Source organism: Dermacentor silvarum, chromosome 6 (genome assembly GCF_013339745.2).
Source record: "Dermacentor silvarum isolate Dsil-2018 chromosome 6, BIME_Dsil_1.4, whole genome shotgun sequence".
In the NCBI taxonomy this organism is placed as follows: domain Eukaryota; kingdom Metazoa; phylum Arthropoda; class Arachnida; order Ixodida; family Ixodidae; genus Dermacentor; species Dermacentor silvarum.
In genome coordinates this window covers 61,148,108-61,171,301 of record NC_051159.1, presented here as the reverse complement: position 1 = coordinate 61,171,301, position 23,194 = coordinate 61,148,108, and the positions used below count along the sequence as shown (strand labels likewise).

The following is a 23,194-nucleotide window of genomic DNA, read 5'->3' as shown; positions in this document are numbered from 1 at the left end:
CGATAATTGACTAAGCTTAAGTAGTCCCAATAATGTTTAGCTAGACTTAGCCAGGCGCAGCTTCGCTAGTTTACAGGGATATGTGCCATAGCGCTTTCACCCTTTCTGCCTTGCCGCCAGGATCGGCCCACATTTTCTGTTTACAACAGACAGATTACGCTCGGCATAAACAGCTCCGCTGTTAAAATCTCGCTTTAAAAATCTGGAACATTTTGTGTGCGTGCGCTTGCGTGTGCGTGTGTGTGTGTGTGTGTGTGTGTGTGTGTGTGTGTGTGTGTGTGTGTGTGTGTGTGTGTGTGTGTGTGTGTGTGTGTGTGTGTGCGTGTGTGCGTGTGCGTGTGCGTGTGCGTGTGCGTGTGCGTGTGTGTGTGCGTGTGCGTGTGCTGTGTGTGTGCGCGCGCGCGCGTCTCACTCTCATGTACATGTATCACACATGCACACACCTGTGTCATGTACTGTCGCCCAAATCTTTAACTAGCGTGCGCGAGCGGCGACTTTCTGTGCGACAGCACCCTAAATTATGAACAAGCTTACAAGCATAGTCATTTGTAAGTTTTTTTCCTAATTTAAGGTGTTGGCGCACAGAAAGTCGCCGCTCGCGCACGCTAGTTGAAGATTTGGGCGGTTGTACATGTGTGTACATGTGTCTCATGTACAATGATGGGATTGTTTATTTCTTCGTAGCAATGACTGCTGCAAAATATTTACATTGTTCATATGTTTTCAGCTGATGATTCGGTTATCTTTTCTTGAAAGAATGTCTACATATCTGACTGGACAATACGCCGGTATCACTCGTTAAATATGAGGACTCCCAAGAAACTGCACAAAGCATCACCGTATCCGGTTGAGTCTTATTCAACGGAGTCTCCAGCACATTGCAATAATATTATGCAAAATTCTCACATTTATTCACAGTCAGTCAAAATGAATGAATGATGAATGAATGAATGAATGAATGGGATATTCCCATCGCCCACACTCACTTGGTATGCGCAGATCATTTTTTGGATGGTCCTACCGAAGGTTTCATGCCGAGTGGCGAAGGAGTTGAAGATGGCGTTGCTCGTTAGGCTTCCAATCTGCTGGACAAACCACCACGACGTGTGGTAGAGGAGCTCGAGCGCTTTCACGTTTCTCATCACAGTCGTCATGGCGTTCAGGTGCGTGAGGCTGGCGGCATGCACCAGGTCTTCAGCAGAGATCGGCGGCTTGATGAGGAATCCAGAACGAAAAGGTGTTACTTCAGCCTGGGCCTCACATAGTAAAATATTTTGCACCCTTAAGGATGCTAGTTGGCCCTTATATTTATGGTTGTAAACATATTTTGCTCAACAGACAGCGAGCTCAAACTCACATGCAACTGAGCTAGTTAGTTCAGGCCTCAGACGAGTTTAACAGCTAGTCTGAAACACGGAACAGAGGGACACAGGACTAGAACGGCGCCGAACCATCGATTGATTTTTACATTTGCGCATTCGGCTAAGTTGCACATGCAAAACAATATAATGGGGTAGCCTGTACCAGCGACGTAGCCACAGTGGTAACGTGAAACGCCTTGTGCGTCCTGCACAAGCTGCATGGGCACCAGAAATTATGCAACGGCATACATAAGTTACATTTATTGGCGCATTAGAGGCATCCATGCTTCATTTGTGTTAAAGCTAGCGGGGATCTCACGGTTTAATCAGAGAGAAAGGCATTCTTTCTCTATGGTTTAATTTTGAAGTCGGGCTAGCTCCCTGTTCGTGGTGAGCCCATTTGTTTTCCAGAGTGTCTATGGGCACTGGAGTATTCAAATTACCCTCCTCGTCATGCCCGAGACTGCCCGCGCCGGTCGAGCCCGCCGCATCCGCAGATGGATGGGGCTCCGACGCTTGTCCCAATCTCCTGTCCTTGCGCCCCCTATGGAGACGGACATGTTCCGCCGTAGGCAGAGGAGTTGGGCGAGGATTGGCATCCCTCTGTCTAACTGTTCGAGTCTCTTAACGCCATTCCTGGACCCTCTATGCCCAACTCAGGGGCGCCGCAGCGGAGCAAGTGTTAAATTTCGGAAAGACAAATTGGAGGAGGCTTAAGCTTCGCCTTCAAGAGTGGAACGCGCTAGCATTCAAAGACCCTTGACTGTTTCTCACACTTCCCGGCAACTGCAGCTTATGTAACCATAATTTTTACCTGGAATCGCTGGCGGTGAACGCTATCTATGCACGAAGGCGCGCTTTCTGGCAGAAATGCGGCCTCTTTCGTGGGCCGGCCTTCTTTTATTGTTTGCACCTTTAATATTTCAGCCTGAGAAGATTTAACATAAAAGGCATGCGCTGTCGGTGTTTTGTTTCACGAGAATTGTTTGTGGGCTGTAACTCTCAAAATTCCGAGGAATAACTTTGTAAAGAATGCAAGACAAATTGTGAGCAACTTTAGTGGTAAAATAAATTTGGAGGGCCTGCGTCGGCGGATTTGACTTCCTCGACCGCGGGCGGCAATGCCGACGCCGACATCCACACAAGTCTTAACAACATAGGTTACAGTTTGATGGATTATACTGTAAGGAACCGAGGGGTTGCCCGACGAAGTGGACCAGCTCAGCAGGCTTTCAGAACGGACTAGCGCGTGCTGTGTGTGCTTGCGCCGCTAGCACGCGCCGTCCAACTTTATTCTCGTCGTTCACAGCCTGCACCAAGGCGCCGGCTGAGAGTGCTGACGTGAACATTCCTGCGTTGCGGCGTCGGTGGCCGCTACTATACTTACTACGGCAGAGCCAATCTCCCTCAAATGTGACCACTCCCGCTCGGATCGACAAACGTGCTGCCAAGCTACGTCGCTGTGAAGCCTGCAGCCGAAGCTAAATTAGCGCCGATTGCATCAAGCGTAGCGCACACCTATTCTGTACGCAACCCGGCGTAAGCTATAAACGGTTGCAAGAGTGCATCAAGAAGCTTCCGGTCGCACGCGTGCCAATGCACAAAGAAGAGAACTAGTTCGCACGAAAGACCCCCTCAAATGTGAACGATAACCGGGAGTGGTACATCAGTTGCCATGCCAACAGGGTGTTCACATTTCGGGGAACCGGGCCACTTGATACAGAGTATCAAGCAGTACCAAAATAACATAGCCAAGAAACGCGGCCGCCAACTTCCTAGATGAACAATGCTACAACGCAGGTCACAATATCGACTGGAAATGCCGCAACTGTCATCGCCACGGAAGAATCACTAGAACCTATATTATTACAAACCACACTACATACACTCAATCGGAGAAGTGGAAGCCTACCTGATATTTCCAACAGACCATTGCGTCATCTAATGCTTATACTCGCATAATTTACTGCCCGACTTCTTTCACCATCTTGTACAAGGAACCCGGCCGTACGGGTGCCGAAATGTCATTCACCTTCATTTTGTTTGTTTCTTTTTGTGTTTACTTCTTACGAAAAAACACAAGAAATAAGAATCTCACGTTATGTGACAAGATCCAAATAGCAATTCTATTTCTCGCATCAACTACGGCTTTAAGGGGGATCTGAAAAGAAATGAAAATAATAGTCAAACCTTCTTATATCCAAGAGTATTAACGCGAAAGCATTATATGTCCCACTACGCGAAAATGCGGCGTTGTAGTCGGCCGCGTGACCGAAATGGCCGACGGCAGAGAGTAAAAACACAGAAGAATACTCGAATTTACGTCAGTTTCCTCAAGGAGGTTCCTGTAAACAAAGTAAATAATGCCTTTGAAAAGCGGTTTGATAAATTTCGGCGTGGGCGGGAATCGAACCCGGACCTCAGGAATGCGAGACGAGCACGCTTCCTCGCCGCCACAGCGGCTCCACGGTTCTAGTTGACTAAATCTGCGCCTAGTGCGTGCGTCATGGCGCACATCTCGCCGCAGTCATCTGGCTGACTAAACGTATGGCCTAGTGCGTGCGTCGTTGGACACGTGGCGGCGCAGTCAATGGTTAGGAGGTGGCGCCACGTCATGAGCGTATAAAATAATCTCTAAACTAAAAAAGTGTTAATGTCGAATAGAATGCCGCTCAACGGTAATTCGAGTTATGCATGCCTCGCGGTCAAGCGAGTGCGTTGAGACGCTTGACGTGCTTGTTTTTTGGCCTTGCCGAGACGCAATAAAAGGCAGACGAGAGCTTACGCGCACAAGGGACGCGCAGAAAAATAAAAACATTTCACTAAAGCGACTTGAGCAGTCTTAAGTGTCTCTGCCGAATTTTTTTATTGTGTTGTAGCTGCTGTTTTGAAACGCAGCTGTTCTGAAACATTGTATTCATTTATGTTTGGGATACGTGCATATGAATAAATTTATTGAGCTGATAGAACTGTGAAGAACTTCAGCTCTCGTACCTCTTGCCAGCCGGCACCGCTATATACCACACTGAGAGCCTGTACCCAGTCCACGGCACTCCAGTTTGGCAGAAACTTGCTGAGGTCGTTCAGCCTGCCGCGGACTATGGTTTCGAGCTTGAAGGACTTGCCGACGGCTTCACTCAGCTTGTTGAACACTGTGGCCTTCGGGGTAAAAAGATAGGAACTTAACTTGAGAAACCGAAGATCAGAGGCCAGACAGGAATTAAAGCTTATTTCTTTGAGCTATAGAGAATGTCACAAGTGCGCAAATATGTACGAGAATGAACCGCGAAAGTATACTGTGTCAAAATAATGCATGGTGTATTCTCTGATTCCGAAAAGGTGCGCAAAAATGTTCGAGAATGAACCGTAAAAGTAGGCTGTGTCAGAATGGTGCCTGGTATATTCTCTGCTTCCAAAAAAGATAGTCCATGTCTCTCACAGTTACGCCCAAAACAGTCCGAGCATCATATCGACTTTAGCCTATGCCAAACAATGTGTAATACGTTGGAATGGTAAGCACTCTGCGCAGGAAATATAGAGGACCCTAACTTTTGTGCAGCAAGTTTAAGGCCAGCTAAAGAAACACCAGGAACAAAAAATTCAGAGTCCTTCCACTACTGTGAAGATGGAAGCCAGCGAAGCTGTGACTATGGTGAGTCTGCTGCAGTGAATATTGCTATAGTGAATTTATATATTATCCTAATTGATTTTATTGAGCGTCTTCGGCATGTTCGTCAAAGAGCAAGGACACCGGCGTCTTGTTTTCGCCCGGTGATATGGCCAAGTAGAGCGCTTGCAGCGCCAAGTCCACCCCATCGTCATAGACAAGCGTATGAGCCAGAGCGTTCATAGCCGCGGCACACTGCACGGCATCGTCAGGATTCTGTGAGATCTCTCCCGCTCCTGCTCTCGGCGGCTCATACCCACATATGCAGTGCGGGTCGAGCCACACGTCATTTCTTTCTTTCCTCCTCACTTTTTTCTCTCTCTCTTTATTTCTTTCCTTCCTTCTTTCGTTCTTTCTTTATTGTCGCTGGCCCATATGCCCGCATATCCAATGCGGGTATGCGCCGCACGTGATTTTATTGTCGTTAATTGTGACGTAACTGACGAGCATGTGATGTTATTGATGTCATGACCTATCAGTCATCCGTTTTGACACTTGTGCTAAGGCATAACTGAAGGTAAACCACCACGCACATATAGCCGAAATGCTGATGATGATGTTTGTTTTGTTTTGTTTTTGTTTTTGTTTTTTTACATGCGGACACGAGCCTGGGGGAACTAGCCCTTAACAGCTTCGCTGTAAAAATCGACTCGCCATCCGGGCCCTGCGAAAGTGGATGACTGGCAAAGCTGTTGAAAACCATCACTTAAGCTCCTGAGGGGGGTATGCAATGCTTCATTGTTTTAGAGTAATGTCAGTAATGGTAATTCAGAGTAATGGTAATTTTGACAGCACGCCACCGCCCATAACGGTGCTGCAACAATGAAAATGCTAAGCTGGTTCTTTTATAAATGTAAGAATAGTGACGTCACTCCCCAACTGTAATCTTAACTGGGAAACATGCGGGAGCGCTACGTGCTTCGCATTGTTATCAGGAGTGCCTTATCATCAATGATGCGGTTTGGATTCTTTACTGAAACGAATACTGTGCTGTATGTTGTATGCGTGATACGAAAGAGTGTATGCACTTTCGCTTCAATGGCTGAAGGTCTTTTACAGCGTAAGCTGTTATGAGCTCATTCCAATAGCCGTTTCGGGTCGCGATGATGCCGCCGCCGGCGGCGTCTGCCGCGTAACCGCTATCGCCGGAAACGCGAAAAAAGTACCCGATTCCCGCCGGGATCCAGCCCACGCCCGCTGCGTGGGAGCCGGATACTCTACCACTGAGTCACGCAAGCGCTTGCCATCGGGCCGCAGAAAATACCCTTAAGGCAAGCATGCAGGGGGATACGACTCGAGCCTCCGCCAGTATGGTGGCGCCATCTAGGTAAAATGCCTGCAAACGCAGCGTCTGTAGGCACAGGCGACGAGATGCAATTCAGATGAGGCGCGTAATCAGTGCGATTCCAGCCTCCGCCAGTATGGTGGCGCCATCTAGTTAGGGTGTCTGCAAACGCGGTGCGCCTGACATGTAAGTTGCAGTTGTAAGGCTTGATCGGGCTCAGCAGACTGCTGTGCAGAGAGCATTACAAGCCTCAGCTCGCCGTCGACGCCGGGCCGACAGTTCCGACCGTTCTCGTCAAAACGAGGCGAACAGACTGCCGCGAAGACCCTGTTGTGCGTGGTGCCTAAATTGGAGCTATACTCTCGAGGCGCTCCACCAGTTTACGCTGTGACTGTGCTGCATGTGCCGCGCAGACTTGTGACGTTTTTGTGGCTAAAGGTATTTTTTTTCTGCGAGGACGCGTCGCAAAAAATCCCGAACAACTAGAGGCTAGCAGCTTCGCTGTAAAATATTAAGGTGAAAGCCTTATATGCCCCATGAAGCGGAAAATCCGGCGAACGTCCGGCGTTAACATCCAATGGCAAGAAAACCCACGTGACCAAGTGATGAAGTCATTTTCCCGGCACTGGACCTGCACCTGCTGCGGCTCGCACTGCGAAATCCCATGCAAGGTGAACAGCCACGGCGTCGGACGGACGCCGTGGCCCATAGCCAAAAGTTTACTTTGCCCAATGCAAAAATTGAGTTGATCCGCGTTTCAAACCGACATGGCCCACCCCCAAAATTTCAGTGGCTCGCACCTAAAAAATTGACTTTGCCCAATTCGAGCACATGACCAAGTGAAAAGTATCGCGCGGATAAGTCCGAATGCTTTCGCATTCAATGCAGGCTTAAGTGCCTCTCAAACTTTTAGGCTTAGATAAAGTGATATGGTATTCTTCTATGACATTCAGAACGTGACATCTATCGAGAACAAAGCTGTTACAAGTAAGAAAACTGCATAAATAAATGTATAGGACCGTATTCATAACCCTGAAACACGGGCATTCTAAATACTTCTATACTACGAAAAACCAACCGAAAAGGGGTTCACGTGGAGTGTCACATGACAAACGGATATAAGCTTTCGGATGAAAGTCCTTTGCGGAAGACATAGGCGTATTTACAGCGGGGCAAGGGATGCACTTCCCCCCCCCCTCCCCTCCCCTGTCAAAAGTGTGTAAACAAGGGGGAGTGGGGCGATTTCTTCGCTTACATCTGGAAGCGTGCGCTGTCGGCTGCACACTGGCAAATTCAATAACATATCAGGAAAGGCAAATTGTCTTTCAGAGTAGTGGTCACGTAAGCAATTCTTCATTTATTACATATAATCTGCTTTTGCAGTGATACCGTCTTGCCTGCGTCGCCGCGACGCGCTGTAGGTGCCAACACTTAAAGACGCAGTCAGTTGCCAAAATGAGCGATGCTGCGCGGCTCCACCACCGTCAGCGACCTCCATGGCGCTGCGGTCACAGTTGGCTCAACTAGCTTGTCAGTTGGCGTTGACTGCTGCCCCGCGTGGTTCCCGCAATGTGCGAAAACAATGTGTTATCGGTTCCCGAATGCGTTTTGGATGTGCATGCGTTCATCATGTCAACCTGTTATGTACCTGGCTGCACGAATAGGACGTGTAAAATAGCACGCCATTTTTGTAGGGCTCCGCGCGATCCGGATTTCCGTGGGGCATATCATCGCGGCAATCCTCATCTCTATAGGAAACTGCGCCCTAATCACGCGCATGTCACGCCCACATTCATAATAGGTGACATTTCAAAAACTTCGTCTCACATCTTGGCAAAAAGGGCGGAAATTTGCAAGGGAAAGTGGAGCCTTGTGGAAGGACGTGTCCCGGAGGTATTAATTTCCCAACTTGCCCTGTTATTTTTAAGCCCCCAGTATGGATGATGCAACTGTATGTGTAGTGCTAGCCACCTCTGTAAGAATAAAGAAATATAAGCATTCAGGTTGCAAGCAATTAAGGCACACTGTGCTCGCCTCTGCATTAAAAAGAAAGCAGTGACGCGTTTAATATCTGTATAGTGTGTGAGCTTATTTTAAGTTAACGGATTTCTGTGCATCACTGAAATAATTATGTGATATTAACTCATCTCCACAAATTTACGTCAGTTTACTGTAGTTATTCGTGTACTACAAGGGAACATTGAAAAAAATCCGAACAGTAATCTCTGTATTGCAGCCGAAGGGTCACTGATGGATAATATTTTGCTTATCCTCGGTGCAGTAAAGATAACCTTCTACTTTATTCATTTCATGAAGCACACTGCTGCTTTTTTTCGGAGCATGGCTTTCGGAGCAAAAGCCCACATGCAGTGGATGCATGTGGGCTTTTTTTTTCTCTCGTCCTTTGATCTCTTGTTATATATTAGGCCCGTAGTAGCATGCCAAGTTTATTGGTCGGCGAACCTCTCCACCTATTTCTCTTGCCAGCGCCCACGTGTTTTCACATTCACTACCATCTCCCATTAACGCAAACGTCCTGCTTACCAGCAAATTGTAGTTCATCGCTCATAATAAATGTTAATAGCATTTCATTTCAACGTGCTAGAAAGGACAGTTTGGCCACATTTGGGGGAATTTTTGCAGCAAAGCACACCACCCTGTCGGCCCGTTTTACGATAGTGTGGCGCCCTCAATTCGCAAACCTCTGACCTAAAGCAGGCAATAGTGCATGGCAAAGAAAGACGTCGGAGACAACCCACAGTGTATATGTAAGAAACCCCGTTTGTTGCTGTTGTCTTGATTAGGGGGAAAAATTGTAGCGCTTCCGGTCATGCCGACAAAACGCTTGACTCAAGCGTTGGGACGAGACGCTCGAATCAGCTTCCCACAAAAATCGCTAGGGGGAATTTTGGCGCTAGTGCATACGGGAGCAGCAAGTATGGCGGTTCACACGGGAGCAGCAAGTATGGCGGTTCACACGGGAGCAGCAAGTATGGCGGTTCATACGGGAGCAGCAAGTATGGCGGTTCATACGGGAGCAGCAAGAATGGTGGTTCATACCGGAGCAGCAAGAATGGTGGTTCATACGGGAGCAGCAAGTATGGCGGTTCATACGGGAGCAGCAAGTGTGGCGGTTCATACGGGAGCAGCAAGTATAGCGGTTCATACGGGAGCAGCAAGAATGGCGGTTCATACGGGAGCAGCAAGTATGGCGGTTCATACGGGAGCAGCAAGAATAGCGGTTCATACGGGAGCAGCAAGTATGGCGGTTCATACGGGAGCAGCAAGAATGGTGGTTCACACGGGAGCAGCAACTATGGCGGTTCATACGGGAGCAGCAAGAATGGTGGTTCATACGGGAGCAGCAAGTATGGCGGTTCATACGGGAGCAGCAAGGATGGAGGTTCATACGGGAGAAGCAGGAATGACGGTTCGTATGGGTGCAACAAGAATGGCGGTTCATGGGGGAGCAGCAAGTATGGCGGTTCTGGCCGCACGAGAACATTGATCAATTGCACCCAATTTCGAGTTATACATACAGCGGTTTGCATTTATTACGCCTGTGCTGGAGACTGTGCTTTGCTGTGGTGAAAGAATTATGAGTTCTTAGAAATTCAGAAAAATAAAGCGTAATAGATAACGTTAAAAGAACGTCTGAAGCCACGAGCGTAACTATTAGACAATTCCATGTGCTAATTCTCATTCTCATGATAGCTGAACGTTTGCATTACCACAGTTGCCTGTATAAATGGAAGAAAGACGTCAACTAGGAGGGAGCATTGCATCATGCAGCCAGCCTTCGCTAGCTAACTCTCAATGAATCTATTCCCCCTTCGCTCAATAAACGCCAGCCCAACACTTCACCCTGCGCTCGCGGACTCGACTAAGTGCGCTTGGTTACCGGCATATTTTAATCAACGCCCACTTACTCGGGTGCCTTGAGTACCGCTCTGTTCACACGTTCTGCTGATAGGCTTGCGCAATTTGTCTCGTTTTTGCAACGTATAAATTTATTGTCTTCATTGTAACCTGCGGGTGTGGCAGCTGCACTTTACTGTGGCACCAGTTGTCTTTTCGGAAGAGCGTGCGCTGCGCGCGGCTACCGCGTCGATGGAAGGCACTAAAACTTGCCGCCACATGAGCATTTGTTGTGCCGACTTTTTCTGGTTTCACTTTTTGTTACGTAATGCTCCCTCCTAGTTTTAAAGCGAAGCTTTGTACCTCTACCAGCCAAGGGTTCTGTCGTGTCCGTCGTTGTAATCAAAAAACGATCCCGACGAACTGCTAACAATTGCAGGTATAGCAGTATAGCTTACTTGAATTCAGGCATTCAGCGTACAACTAAGCACTCGTTTTCGCAAGAAAAACCACAAAAACAAGCTTCAAAGTGATGAGCCAACATGATGGATGATAAGGGCTGCGGGCAAACAACGGAAACAGGCTCGGCGCGGTCCGTAAGATTAGATTGCAGCTGTTGCAAAGCTTATGCAGCTGCTTGAAAGAGGGTTGACGTCATTCGAAACCCTTCAAGCCTAGTAACTGCTTCGGTTCATTTTCTAGACTACCCCACTATGGGTAGACCACGGAAAGTAAAGACGGCAGAAGAAGAGCGTGAATATAAGGCTCGGCGGAAAGAACAATAAAAAAGTGCGCCGCAGTCACCGTGAGGGTGGCGTAAAAAGCTTCGCTTTCCAACCACCTTCACAGGGTGGATTGGCGGGCAATTTTTTTTCCAGACCTCTATGTATTATTCTTCGTAGCAAACTCTGTGGCCTGAAAGAGGCCCACAGTGCACTCGCCTGCACTGTGGCGCTGCGGTGCCTGAGGAACCGTACGTAGTCCGCCGGGACTGCCTTTCCGTCGTCGTATATCTCCTTCAGGTAGAGCTCGACGTACCCTATGTAGCCACTCTTCGAGGCTATCTCGACTTCGTGCAGACGGCGATACGAGAGTACCAGCGGGTTGGGCGAAATTACGAAGATCCTGGAATTCTCAATGTTGCGGATCGGGAGCATTTCGATACGGAACCACAGCGGAACCAGCCACTTGCCGGACAGGATCACGAGGTGTCGGACAAGGCGCGCGTAGCTGTCGTGGCCGATGTACCGCTGCGGTGACAGGAACGCGAGTTCGCCGGTGCTGATGAGCTCCTTGAAGGCACGAAGTCCGAGCTGGTCATCTGACCTGGCGTCCAGACAGAGCGCCATGAACTGCCGGGGCCGGTTCTGAAGGTGCTTGTCTTCTAAGAACTTGGACGTATTGTCCGTGTAGACCTGGGTGAGCCCCAGGACCCATTTCATTGTAACCTGCAACACACGGGACATGGGTTCTAAATGTACGGGGCAGGGGGGGGGGGGGGGGGTCTAGTATGCATTCAAGCAGAGTGTCGGAACGGAACGAAAACAAAAACGAAAAAAAAATCATTTTGTACTGGAACGAAAACGCAATTGACACGCTATTTATTATTTTGTTTAGGAGTGCAGCCGAAATATTTTTATCGCTTTTCGGTTCATGGGCAAAGTCGGCAATCCGAAACAACCGACGTCAGGCAACGTCAGCATTAGCGCGTATCTCAGACATGGATAGTGCGAGCGATAGTCGATCTTGCTCTCCACTAATCTAAGCTAGCCCTTCGGTGCAATAGCAGTTCAGCTACGTAGCAAACCAAAGCTTGCGCGCTACAGGGCTTATCGTTTCGCTTTCTACAACTACAATTCATTGTTATCGAAGTTTCATCCTTCGTTTATATTCATTTAAGTTCGTTTTCTCGGAACAGCGGTCTCGCATTTTGGCGAGTACACTCGATGACGTGCTGCTTCTAAGATCATGTGCAGCGCCTTGACTCAAGGCACGGAGCATGATCTCAGAATTCGTAATTCACTTATTGTAAAAATAAATACTCTTTTTATCGTTACTTTCCTTCGAAAGTCTTTGCCTGCAAACCAAAACCGTTATGAACCGTCATGAATCATTTTTTGTTTTCGTTCCGCAGCAGAACCGGAACGTAATGTTTTTCAGTTGAGCAAAAGTTAAACCAGCGCGAAAAACATTTCGTTCCCACACCCTGCCATTAGGTCTTCTGTTTAAATTTATCTCAACAAAAGATCATTTCCATCTGCTCAGAACTATTTATGTCAGAGAAGCGTGGTTCACACATGCCGCCCTTGCAGTGTGAGGGCAAGTGCGCCAAAAAGGACTTGCCACGGTTAGAATTTCATGCACTCTCAAAGAAAATTTCCATTTGGTTTGCCGCGGTTTTCTGCTGCCTTCCCGGCTGGTTGTGCCTCAAGTGGTTTTGGAGGAGAGAGGCGCCCGCTTGACAGGTTAAGAAAAAAAGTCACAGTCCTCTGCGCGCCACACGCAGCGCAATCACACCGTAAGCTGGTGGAGCGGCTCAAGAGTAGCTCCTATTTCGGCATCACGCACACGAGGGCCTTCGGGACAAAGTCTCTTCGCCTCCTTTTGACGAGAACGATCTGCGACTTGTAATGCTCTCTGCACAGCAGTCTGCTGAGCCCGATGATGCCTGGTTGTAGCCGTGCACGTAGCTCTACAATTCGCTTTTACAGCAGCGGTTCGTACCTTGCGAGGAGACGCCATAACGGGTACCGAAGAGGCATCCAGAATACGTGGCGCACATCTCTCATCGGAATCGCGTTGAATGCGCGCCTCGTCTGAATCGCATCTCGTCGTCTGCGCCTGCGCACGCTGCGTTTTCAGGCGCCTTACCTAGATGGCGCCACCATATTCGCGGAGGCTCGGGTCGACTGCGCCTGTGCGCGCACCTGGGGAGCATTTATAGCGCATTTTAAGCTGCCCGATAGCAAGCGCGTGCGTGGCTCAGTGGTAGAGTATCTGGTTCCCACGTAGTGGACGCGCGTTTGATCCCGGCGGGAACCAGGTACTTTTTCGCATTTCCGGCGATAGCGGTTACGGTCCCCGACGGCGGCGGCGGCAGCGGACGCCATCGCGAACAGAAACGGCTATTGGAATCAGCCTATAACAGCTTACGCTGTAAAAACAATAGGGGCACTGCTGACCTATCACCATGTTGAGGGTGTAGGTAACATTGCGAACATCAGGAACTACTCTCTTGCGGTTCTTCTTGTTACCGTCTCCCTTACTCTATTAAAAGTAAAATGAGACATCCACCGTATCGTAGCCCAAACCCAAACGGATTCCTCGAAAGAAAAGCCTCACAGTTGAAGAAAGATTCGTCCTGGGGTGCTATGCAGGATGCACCGAGTTTGGCGAAACTCGGGATCTTCACGAGCTCTGGCGACGCCCCAAGACCAAAGAAAAAATGGTAACAAGACAAAGTTTGTCCATCGGCACGCCTCCAGTTTCATTGGTTAATCTAGATTCACTCTGGGTGGCTATTATCCCTTGGGCGTTGCCATATGGGCGGTCGACAAACTGGGGCTCACGTGATCATACGGTCGGTGCATGGTCGTGCCTTCTTTCACTTGTTTGTCGTTCCACCGAGTGCAATACAGGCACAAGCAAGTTATAAAATAAATTCCTTTAGTACAATAATATTAGTCACCTTAACGTGGGTTGTAAGCATTTTAATGTTTCCACGATGTACACGGAATGTGTATTAGACTAATTTGTAATTAAATACGTTTCGCGTTATACCACGAGGGGACGCTCGCCCCCCTCTTTCTTTTTTTCTGGATTCGATTGGCACGGCTCGATACGTGCTTGCTCTAGCATTTCCGAGCACCGATTGGTGTGCGCTTGCTTTTCTTACTGGGTTTCCAACAGATCGCTCGTTGCTCCTTTGCTCTAGATTGGATTGGTGCGGCTCGCTACGTGCTTGCGCTCCCATTCCCGAGCAGACATTGGTGTGCGCCTGGTTTTCACACTGGGCTTTTAACAGATCGCTCGTTGCTCGCGCTAAGGAAAAGCTGCGAGTAACGCGCGCATCCAGCTACAAGACGAAGTGAGCGTCGGCTAGCGCATAAGTGGTTTGCCACGCGCTTACTGTGTAAGCACACAGGAATGCCGGAAAGCACATATACAAGGGTCAGAAAACTACGCCTTATTTTCTTTTACTTTGCGATACACCTCCATACTGGCAGGCGTCGAGCGATGGCTTCTAACAACCGCAGGAAAGAGTCTTTGTAGTGGCTAGCCCGAGCGATCCGTGGCTTCTAACAAACGCACGAAAGGGTCTTTGCAGCGCACGTGGACGTTGACTGCCACCGCATGCATCCCAGGTGGGACTCCAGCATCGGTGCAGTTACCCTGTACCCATCGCTGACGAGGGAGCGCTTCACTTTTTGACAATAACTTTCTTTTTTTTGCGTGTGAACGCCCGTGATAGGGTCCACAAAGTTCACGCTTTGGTTGACTGTCTACCAATGCGGATTGAGGCATAGCCCCGTTAGCATCCACTAAATTTGGGATACATTTGTATGCGGCCAATTCGTCACTATGAATAATGGTCCCCGGTTGAACATTGGCTGCAATAATGGCGCCTAGCGTCGCCGCCTTTCGTCGGTCGACTTTGAAACTCGCAGCACCCCTCTGGTCGCGCAGAACATGCCGAAGACCCATGGGCCCCCAACTTTAACACCGCCGTAATTTTGGCGGCTGGCGGAAAGTTGTCGCCCGTCATTAGGCGGCCTCGATTGTATACTTTTGCTCGCCGCGAAGAAGGCACTCATCAATTTGCGCTATCTACCCGCGGTACCAAGTGGAGGTCGCGCCAGCAGCTCGTCCCTCGCGACCTTACGGGGGTAGTTCGTCCTGTCAGTGATGGTGTGCTCCTATAGAGGAAACAAGTCGCCGGTCATCTCCTTCAACAGCCATATGTCTACGCTTTTGGTCACGCAGTACGTGAGCCAAATCATTTGCCGCCTGGAGAGGTGGTCGTTCGGATGGCCGAGGCGGTCCGTGTTGGCGAAGTAACGTCCTTCGCCTCTCTGACCGTGCAGTGCAGCTTTACCGTGTAACTGCGAAAACTGATTTGCGCACCTGTTGCATCGGAAGGCAGCCTGGCTTCCATTCTGAGTCTTCCAATATAATGTGACCACTTCGCCTACGCAGGTTGGTTGGCCCGGGTTGAACCCCAGGTGCTCGCAGATGCCCCAGTACTCCGATGACGACGCCGGACCTGGTCTGGGGCTAGGCCGCGGTGGACGAGCAGCGCTTGAAACAGGAGAGAGCCGAAGCGATCGCACGAACGTTTCCTCCGCAGCCTAGTCACATCAGTCTGTGCTCGGAAAGCATAATATGCCCGCCACGCAGTCTCCGCAGACAAGGGCGTTCGCCTAACTCGTCACACAGCCAGAGCACTGACGTTTTGGAAAGGTAAAAACGACGCTGAAACTCTACGTCGGTCATGTAGGTGAACGGGTCCAGACGGTCATATTGACGCTTGCCGCCGCTGGATGCGATGACACAGGCTGCTGCTGCCGCCCCCATGCTCCCGAGTTTAACTCGAGGGGGGTTTCGCGATGTACGAGTTTGGCACGAGTTCGCCTGTTAATCAAAACCATAGGTCACGCCCTGCGCGAGGCATGTAACTCTTGTGCGCGCCCACCACGGTTGGGCCACGCCCAGCTTATTTTTCGACAACAGCGACCTAATGCGTAGCTGAGAGGCATTAACAATCTTGACCCAATCTTGACCGGCGAAATAAAACACGCACAACGCACTGTCATCGGTGATGTACTCAGCACCACTATAAAAAAAAAAAAGCGTCGACTTTCGCTACCTTATGCATATGTCTTCTTGGGCTGTGATGGCCCCACAACACGGTTCATTGCCTGCGTTCTGGCTACGTAGCGCACAGCAAATAGTTATCGGCATGTCACTGTAGCTGCTTGCAAGGCGTCGATGCGCCGTGGTGGACGACGATCTTGAGCAGTGCGTAGTGTTTTCCAACGACAACGTATCGCAGCTGTCATTTGAGATGGCTGCTCTGTCAATGATATAGTGCAGCAAACACGGTCAGCGGTCGGCGCAAACAGACCCAGTGCAATGGCATTTTGTGATCACAAGCACGGCACACTAAACAATTGCAACACCTTCCAGCGTTCGAAGTCTAATTTCCTAACTGCACACAAGACCCTCACCCACCAAAATGCGATTGATGCGCTGTCGTTACGATATCCATCTGCGATCGCTCTTAGCTCAGCAGCAGAGGCAATCGGCAAGCACATTGGAGTGAACAACACGCTCAAATTCTGGGCACATGCGCACGGAGGCACCTTCACTGGGCAAGCGGGGACAAGCGACGAACTGTGTCGCTGGGCAGCATGCTCGTGTTCGCACTGCATCGCGGAGACTTCTCGCACGCAGATAAACTGGCGCATTTTCATTGTGCTGCGTCACTACGGACCCAGAATACCGCACAGCCATTTTGCAGCGACAGCCGTTGCTCCCGTCTCTATGGCTAGAGTGTCGTTTCAGTTGGTAAAGCGGCGGCCTTATTGGCCGCCGCAGTGAAGCACCTGCGGTGAACAGCCATACCGCAGCGCTGCGTTGCCATAACCTATTAGACAGGGAATGGGCAGATCGTTGTCATGACTGACTTTATCGAACATAGCACTGCAGCGCCCCTGGCGACTGCTCACCACATGAACTCCCTCGTGCGTGTGACCCTCTAGAATGTATCCGCTTGTAAGCTTTCGCCTCACTGTCGCCACTCGCGGCAAAAAAAGTACAAAATTTAATAATTCATTCTATGTCCGTTTGTCATCACAAATTTACAGCATTCAAAACAAAAAACCGATACTTTAAGAAGTAAAATGTTGGTTATTTTATCTGTTGTATTTCAAAGTATTCGATTGAGGGAAAGTGTAGGTGCAAGAATGCACCACATGTGCCCTGTTCGCATTCGACGGAGGATAGAAAGATAATTCCCGAAAAAGGAGGCACGCCCTTGACGCGCCCGAGAAAGGCGTGGCAAGCGGCTCACGGCAAGTGTGCAGATAGACAGCGGGACAGTGACGGTATTGCTAAATTGCGATAATATGTTGATAACAATACGCGGCGCTGGCGCGTATTGTTGCGCAGTCCTCTGTGCTTGAAGCCCGGCAGCACTGTGCCGCGCAGGGTGCGCTCATGTTGTCATACGCGGCTTTATCTCGACATTTCTTTTTGCCTGCTGTTATTGCACGTTCCTTGCTATCTTCGTTCACTGACTGCCATCGAGCAAACTCGGGTAAAACTCGGGTGAACGAGAAACTCGGCGCATCCTGCATAGCACCCCTGGTCCGGGACTCGAACCCGAGACCACCGCCTTTCCGGGGCAGCCGCTCTACGATCTGAGCTAACCAAGCGGCTAAAAGAGGGCATGGTGAAGAATTTATCAACAACTCGAAGCAAAGGCATGTCAATGACTAATACTTCAGCGGAAACCTGCTAGATGGAGAGAAGTAATTAAATGGAAAATGAGACGTCCACCAAATCGGAGCAATTACTACAAAGGAAACCCAAACGGTTTCCTCGAAATAAAAGCCTCGCAGTTGCTACCTAGCAGGTTTCCGCTGAACTATTTTGTCAAACCCTTACTTTATTGTTTGTGCATTTAGCCAAGTACTTCTTTGTTTTAGGAAAATCAGGTGACTCGCGCTCTTTTGAATAACCCTGAAATTCTAATCCTAAATTGTAACGGTAAAAGCAGGATTGAAACTGTCATCACACATTATGATTTATATGTATTTGTATACTAAAATTTATCTATAATCTGCATGGTGGTAAATGCTATGCTTATACCTCACCTGCACGGGCACTAGATGAACTCGAAAGATTTCGGTAGATACGGTACACAGTGCTAGCCTATATTACAGTGTTCAAATAAGATCTACATTATATCAAGTTCACTCGACAATTCCACCGACAATTTTACTGTCTTGGGAGCAATAATTCAAGAAAATTGAGTCTTCTACTGCTTTTTCTGTGTAAACAAAACACTTGAAAAGATTTGACCACTCCACAATTGGTCATTCATGATTCGGTACTTTTTAATGATCTGGCTCAAAGCTGGCCGCGTTTCTTGACATGAGATTCGAACAATCACAACTTTTATGCATTTCGCAGTTCTCGATGACAATTCAAATATTTTAAGTACGGAATTCTCAGTTTCATTACGAGTAAACTAACAAAACGCGTTACAAAATAAATGGAGGACGCTTAAGCTTCGCCTTTAAGAGTGGAACGCGATAGCAATCAAAGATCCTCGGCTGCTTATTAGGCTTTTTTTTTCTCGTATATTCAAATTACAATCCGACGCTATCACGTCGGTCGGTTGTGGTTGTGGTTAAGTCGTACTTTACGATTGTTCTGACGCATTTTATTCGAAAAATTCTAGTATTTTTCACTAACACCTTGCGCCCCGCGGAGGGCGTGCCCGGTGGGTGTGGTTCATTATGATGTGGTTTGGGATGACTATTTCCGCCAACGACGCCGGCGAGCCCACGTCGACACCAACGCCGATGCCGGATTATCTGCCACACGGGGCCCTTAACGCTATCTCGTTGATACACACGTGTTAATTTGGTACTGCCACAGCCTTCCCGCCAACCCTAATACCTGTCCGCCGGTGAAAGATTCGGAGATGTCAGCGCGTTGGTTGATCCAAGCGGAGCAAACAAACAGGCTGAAGTCGTCGCAAGGGTCCTGGTAGTGGGTTCGATTCATACCGAGCTGGTGCTCGTGGTTGCGGCAATCGGCGGTGTCGCAGATGCGGAGTTCATTGCTCGTGTTGGCGTGCGGACTCCAGTTAGATTCGGCTAGCGCCCAGGGCACGGCCAGTACAAGGAGCACGCATACCGCCACGACGACCAGGGCCACCGCTAAGGCAAGACGCACCGGGCGCCCTTGTTCTGACGACACACGCAGGTTAGCGAGCACGTGGCGTAGCTGTGTGGAGGGCGGTGAGCAAGCTTTGTCAGCGAGTAGAACCCGAGAATTTTCAAAGGGACGCTTCCTTTGCGTACATTTCCCGTGTTTCGTATGGCTGCCTGACTGATGTTGGGTCACTCGCTATCTCGGCGGATTTGTGGATATATACAAGGTGTCCCAACTATCATGCAGCAAGGACTAAAGATATGCAAATGCCACGTAGCTAGGCAGAACCAAGGTAATGTTGTTTGCCGTCACTTGGAGAAAGGATATTTTCTTGCATTGCGCCTAATTTGATAATTAGTCTTCATTAATTAATCAATTGCTGAAATATTATAATTAGATTAAAAGTGTTCATGAGAAAATTGCAGAGCAACATGAGAAACTCCCGATACAGCTTTCTTTCGCTCAATATGTGCTACATAAAAGTGTTTTTACGAGCGTGAAAGAAGCCCGCGATTACACGCAAAATTGCTGCGCGACTGGCCGCTCGAGGTACTTTGCGTGTATTTGCGGGCTTCTTTCCCGCTCGGGAAAAACACATTAGGAATGTGCCATTGGGGTGTGCCCACTCTTGGGCAGTCCTCCAGAATGAGTATGTCACACTGTGACACCAGAGGTACAGAATCCTTAAATGGTACAGAAGCCTTAAATGTATCTTAGCATCTTATCACCTGTACAACTTCGCGCCTCCCTCACATTCTCCACTTTATTATTTTATTTTATTTAATGCATACTGCGGAGTCCAAGTCCATGCAGGGTGGATAAAATACAATATTAGGTCACAAGAAGTAAAACAATGTCAATAGAACAAAATGCTGCAATCATACAGCAATAATGTTGATACAAAAAGTAAACAATAGTGATAGCACTTTTATAAAGGCAAGTCATTCCGGTCATTAATGGTGCGTGGAAAGAAAGAGTATTTAAATAGGGTGGTTCGGGCAAAATAGGGGGTTAGAGCTTTTTGGCGATATCGGCGAGTAGGTCTCGTTACTAGTGGACATACATACAACGCCTGGTCAAGTGCCAATTTTTTATTAACTAACCGAGAAAGAAAGTCAAGCCCTAATTTTTTTCGACGAGATTTGGGTGTAGGATTATTAGACCTCATTAATTCAATTGGCGAGTTGAATGTCGAAAATTTGTAAACAAACTGGATAGCCTGTCTTTGGATTCGTTCAAGTTTCTTTATGTTACATTGAGTGTAGGAATCCCAGATAATACAGGCGTACTCGAGATTCGGTCAAATTAAGTAGGAATAAGCGAGCAGTTTAACAGAGGTTGGGGCATGTTTACGCTTGTATTTGAGAAAGCACAGTTTGCTGAAAGCAGAGAAAGATATATTTTGCACATGAAGGTTCCAGGACAGGTTGCCGCAAAGGGTGACACCTAAATATTTATAGTTAGTAACTTGTTTAAGTGCAGAGGAGCCTAGCATAAAACTATAAGAGAGATGTTATCTTGCGGGAAATGAGAAGAAAAAGCGTCTATCTATGATTAGATAGACGCTTTGCTTCTCTAATTAAAGACACAATCTTCCTTTCCTGATCCACTAAGTTTAGATTTCTTTCAAGTGAAGTTTATTTAAATTTGTATGAATACAGGACGAATTCAGGAGGAGGAAAAACGTCAAAGTGTCTGACGGGGCTACCCCAAAGCTTTTCGCAATGAGATACAACGCCACTTCACAACAGATTGAACATAGTCTGATGAAAAGATCTCGAATAGTTATTAACGTTACAGATTCATTATCACCATCCAGCGGCAATTAACTCAATAAGTTTACTATTAGCCGTTAAGGAGGAACCACTCTGTAACAATCCTTTGATATTATGTGAAAGACGTTCTCTAAGAAGTAATGTTTTGAGTGTGTTTGTTGGCACTGACAATAAATGTATTGACTCAGATTAAGGTTTTCGCGAGTTATAATTCGATCTTATCTGCTGTGTTCTACGAGAGACGCGCCTCAACTTATCTAAGGACCCGGTCGTTGTAATTAGCGTCTGGGCTAAACCTTCTGGTTAGGCCTGCTGGTTAGGCATGCCTAACCAGGAGTACACAAGTAAGACCTCAGTGCGAGGACCAGGTAAACTCGACAATCGCCACCACGTTCCGTGACCTCCAGGATCAGTGACATTAACGACGACGGGCCTACCTCATTGCTGTCGAGGAGCACCGCTGAAAATTACAGCAGCTCTGCTTTCTTTCTGAGCTGGCGCCGTTAAATTCACGGCGCCCTTGCTCTTCGGTTTCGTTTTCTTTTGCGCATTGCCGTCGTGATCTATAATTCGGTGACACGTCACTGTTTAACACGTGCTAACTTTACTTATTCGCCCAATTCTGGTCAATAATCTATTCTGTCCATCCAGCGGCTATGAGCTTCTGCATTTTTTTTCTTTCCGCATAAATTTCAACCTTCTTTTGCGACATCTTTCAGTTTACCTTTTTAGAGCGCAGCTCTTAGGCGCCCGTTCCTTTGGTGAGCGTCGGCGTTGGCGCCCTCGACGTAACCGAACGAACGAGCACAGCGAACGAAGAAAGAGTGAACGCGGAGCGCAGCGGGATAGGAAAGACGGCGATAGCGAAGAGAGCGCAAGTAGGGAAGCGGTGGAGGAGGGTATGGCGAAAGCGTGAGAAGAAAACCGTAGTGCTGCACAACACGGGCTCTGCGGCGATGATGGCTACGAGATTGCACGAAAGTAGTACGGGTCGTTTGTGCAGAAACAAAGGGCTGCATGAGTGCAGGTCTGTCTGTGGCGGTGGTTGTGAATCGCGCCCACGCGTCAACCCACGCGCTCCCTCTCGCGATCTCCCGATTAGAGGGACAGTCGCGTCACACTTCGCTCCGTGCCGCACGAGACAGATTGTCCGCGCCAGCCAAAATACCGCGAAATGAAAACACGTATAGAGCTGCGCTCAAATTTCACATTCTGGAGCATCGCAACCGTCGGTGTATGGTAACCAAAACTGTCTGTTCACAATGCCAATAGGATATTGATCCCACAGTAATACCATGGATACCGGTAAGCTGCCGTTAATTCCTTTGTAGTGAATTCGCGCTTACCCGAACACCAGGTCCCCTGACTTCCGGTAGCGCTGAAGCCGCATGGTAGCCTTCCCTAAAACTGCCTGTAGAGAAGGGCTGTCGCAACGCGTCAAAGCTTTCGGCAGAGGTAGCGCCTTTGTATGCCGGAGGTCTGCTGGGTGAAGCAGGATTCATCTTGGCCGATGTCGACGCGCTAGCACTACAGACGGCTGCCATCTTTGCTCCTGCATGCACCATTTTGAACACGCTCTGCTTCAAAATTCCAAAGTCAACTGCTTGCTTACGTTACCGCTGGTCCATGTGAATTTCGATTTGGTTCTTTTACGTTTAGGCACAAACGAGAAGACGTTAAAAAAAGATCTGCAGATGTATATTTGAGCTCACGAATAGCACTGTCTATTCCAAATCTTGTAATATTGACACGCGTACTTTATTAATCGGTTTTCTGGTGACAGAGTTTTACACGCTAACAACTGTTACAAAATTATTGTTGGTGCAAGAAGCGCCTTCATGTATCGGATCTTCCTCGAATGTTGTCCCCAATTCTTTATCGAAAGAATCGTGTCTAATCAGATTGTCTGCGTGACAGGAATAATGGTGTACAGTTAGGAACGTACACGAGCACCATCGATTAATCTGAATATACGATAAGTCACGTATAAGTAGTCAATGTGACGGGACTTAACTGTACATCAAATTTCGACAACCGACGACAGTGTTCGCAGCTATCGTTGTACTGTGGGCGTCACTTCTTTCACTGGGCACAACTTTGCCCAATAAAGCGCTAAATTGGAAATTCACAGTTTTGCTACTGTCTGGCTCTTCACCGTCACTCCAAAGAGACAATAATCGGGAAACAAGACAAGGAACTCGAGAAACTAATACAGTGTTACAGTTATCTATCACCCATAACAATATATGCATAACAGCATTGAATAAGCCTAACCCCAAAGCAAAATTTAAGAAATTCGGAT

At 48.3% G+C, this 23,194-nt stretch overlaps 1 protein-coding gene across 1 annotated transcript in view; it reads right to left on the bottom strand.

Annotated features, from left to right (window-relative positions):
* Positions 1-22,436, bottom strand: part of LOC125946307 (uncharacterized) — a 56,668-nt gene extending 34,232 nt beyond the window's left edge. The window contains exons 1-5 of the mRNA XM_049669022.1: positions 22,239-22,436; positions 18,860-19,189; positions 11,113-11,619; positions 4,401-4,520; positions 987-1,211 (exon numbers count right to left, since the gene is read on the bottom strand). Of these exons, the coding sequence (XP_049524979.1) occupies positions 987-1,211; positions 4,401-4,520; positions 11,113-11,619; positions 18,860-19,189; positions 22,239-22,436 (1,380 nt within the window). The remainder of the gene's footprint in view (positions 1-986; positions 1,212-4,400; positions 4,521-11,112; positions 11,620-18,859; positions 19,190-22,238) is intronic.
* Positions 22,437-23,194: the final 758 nt, after the last annotated feature.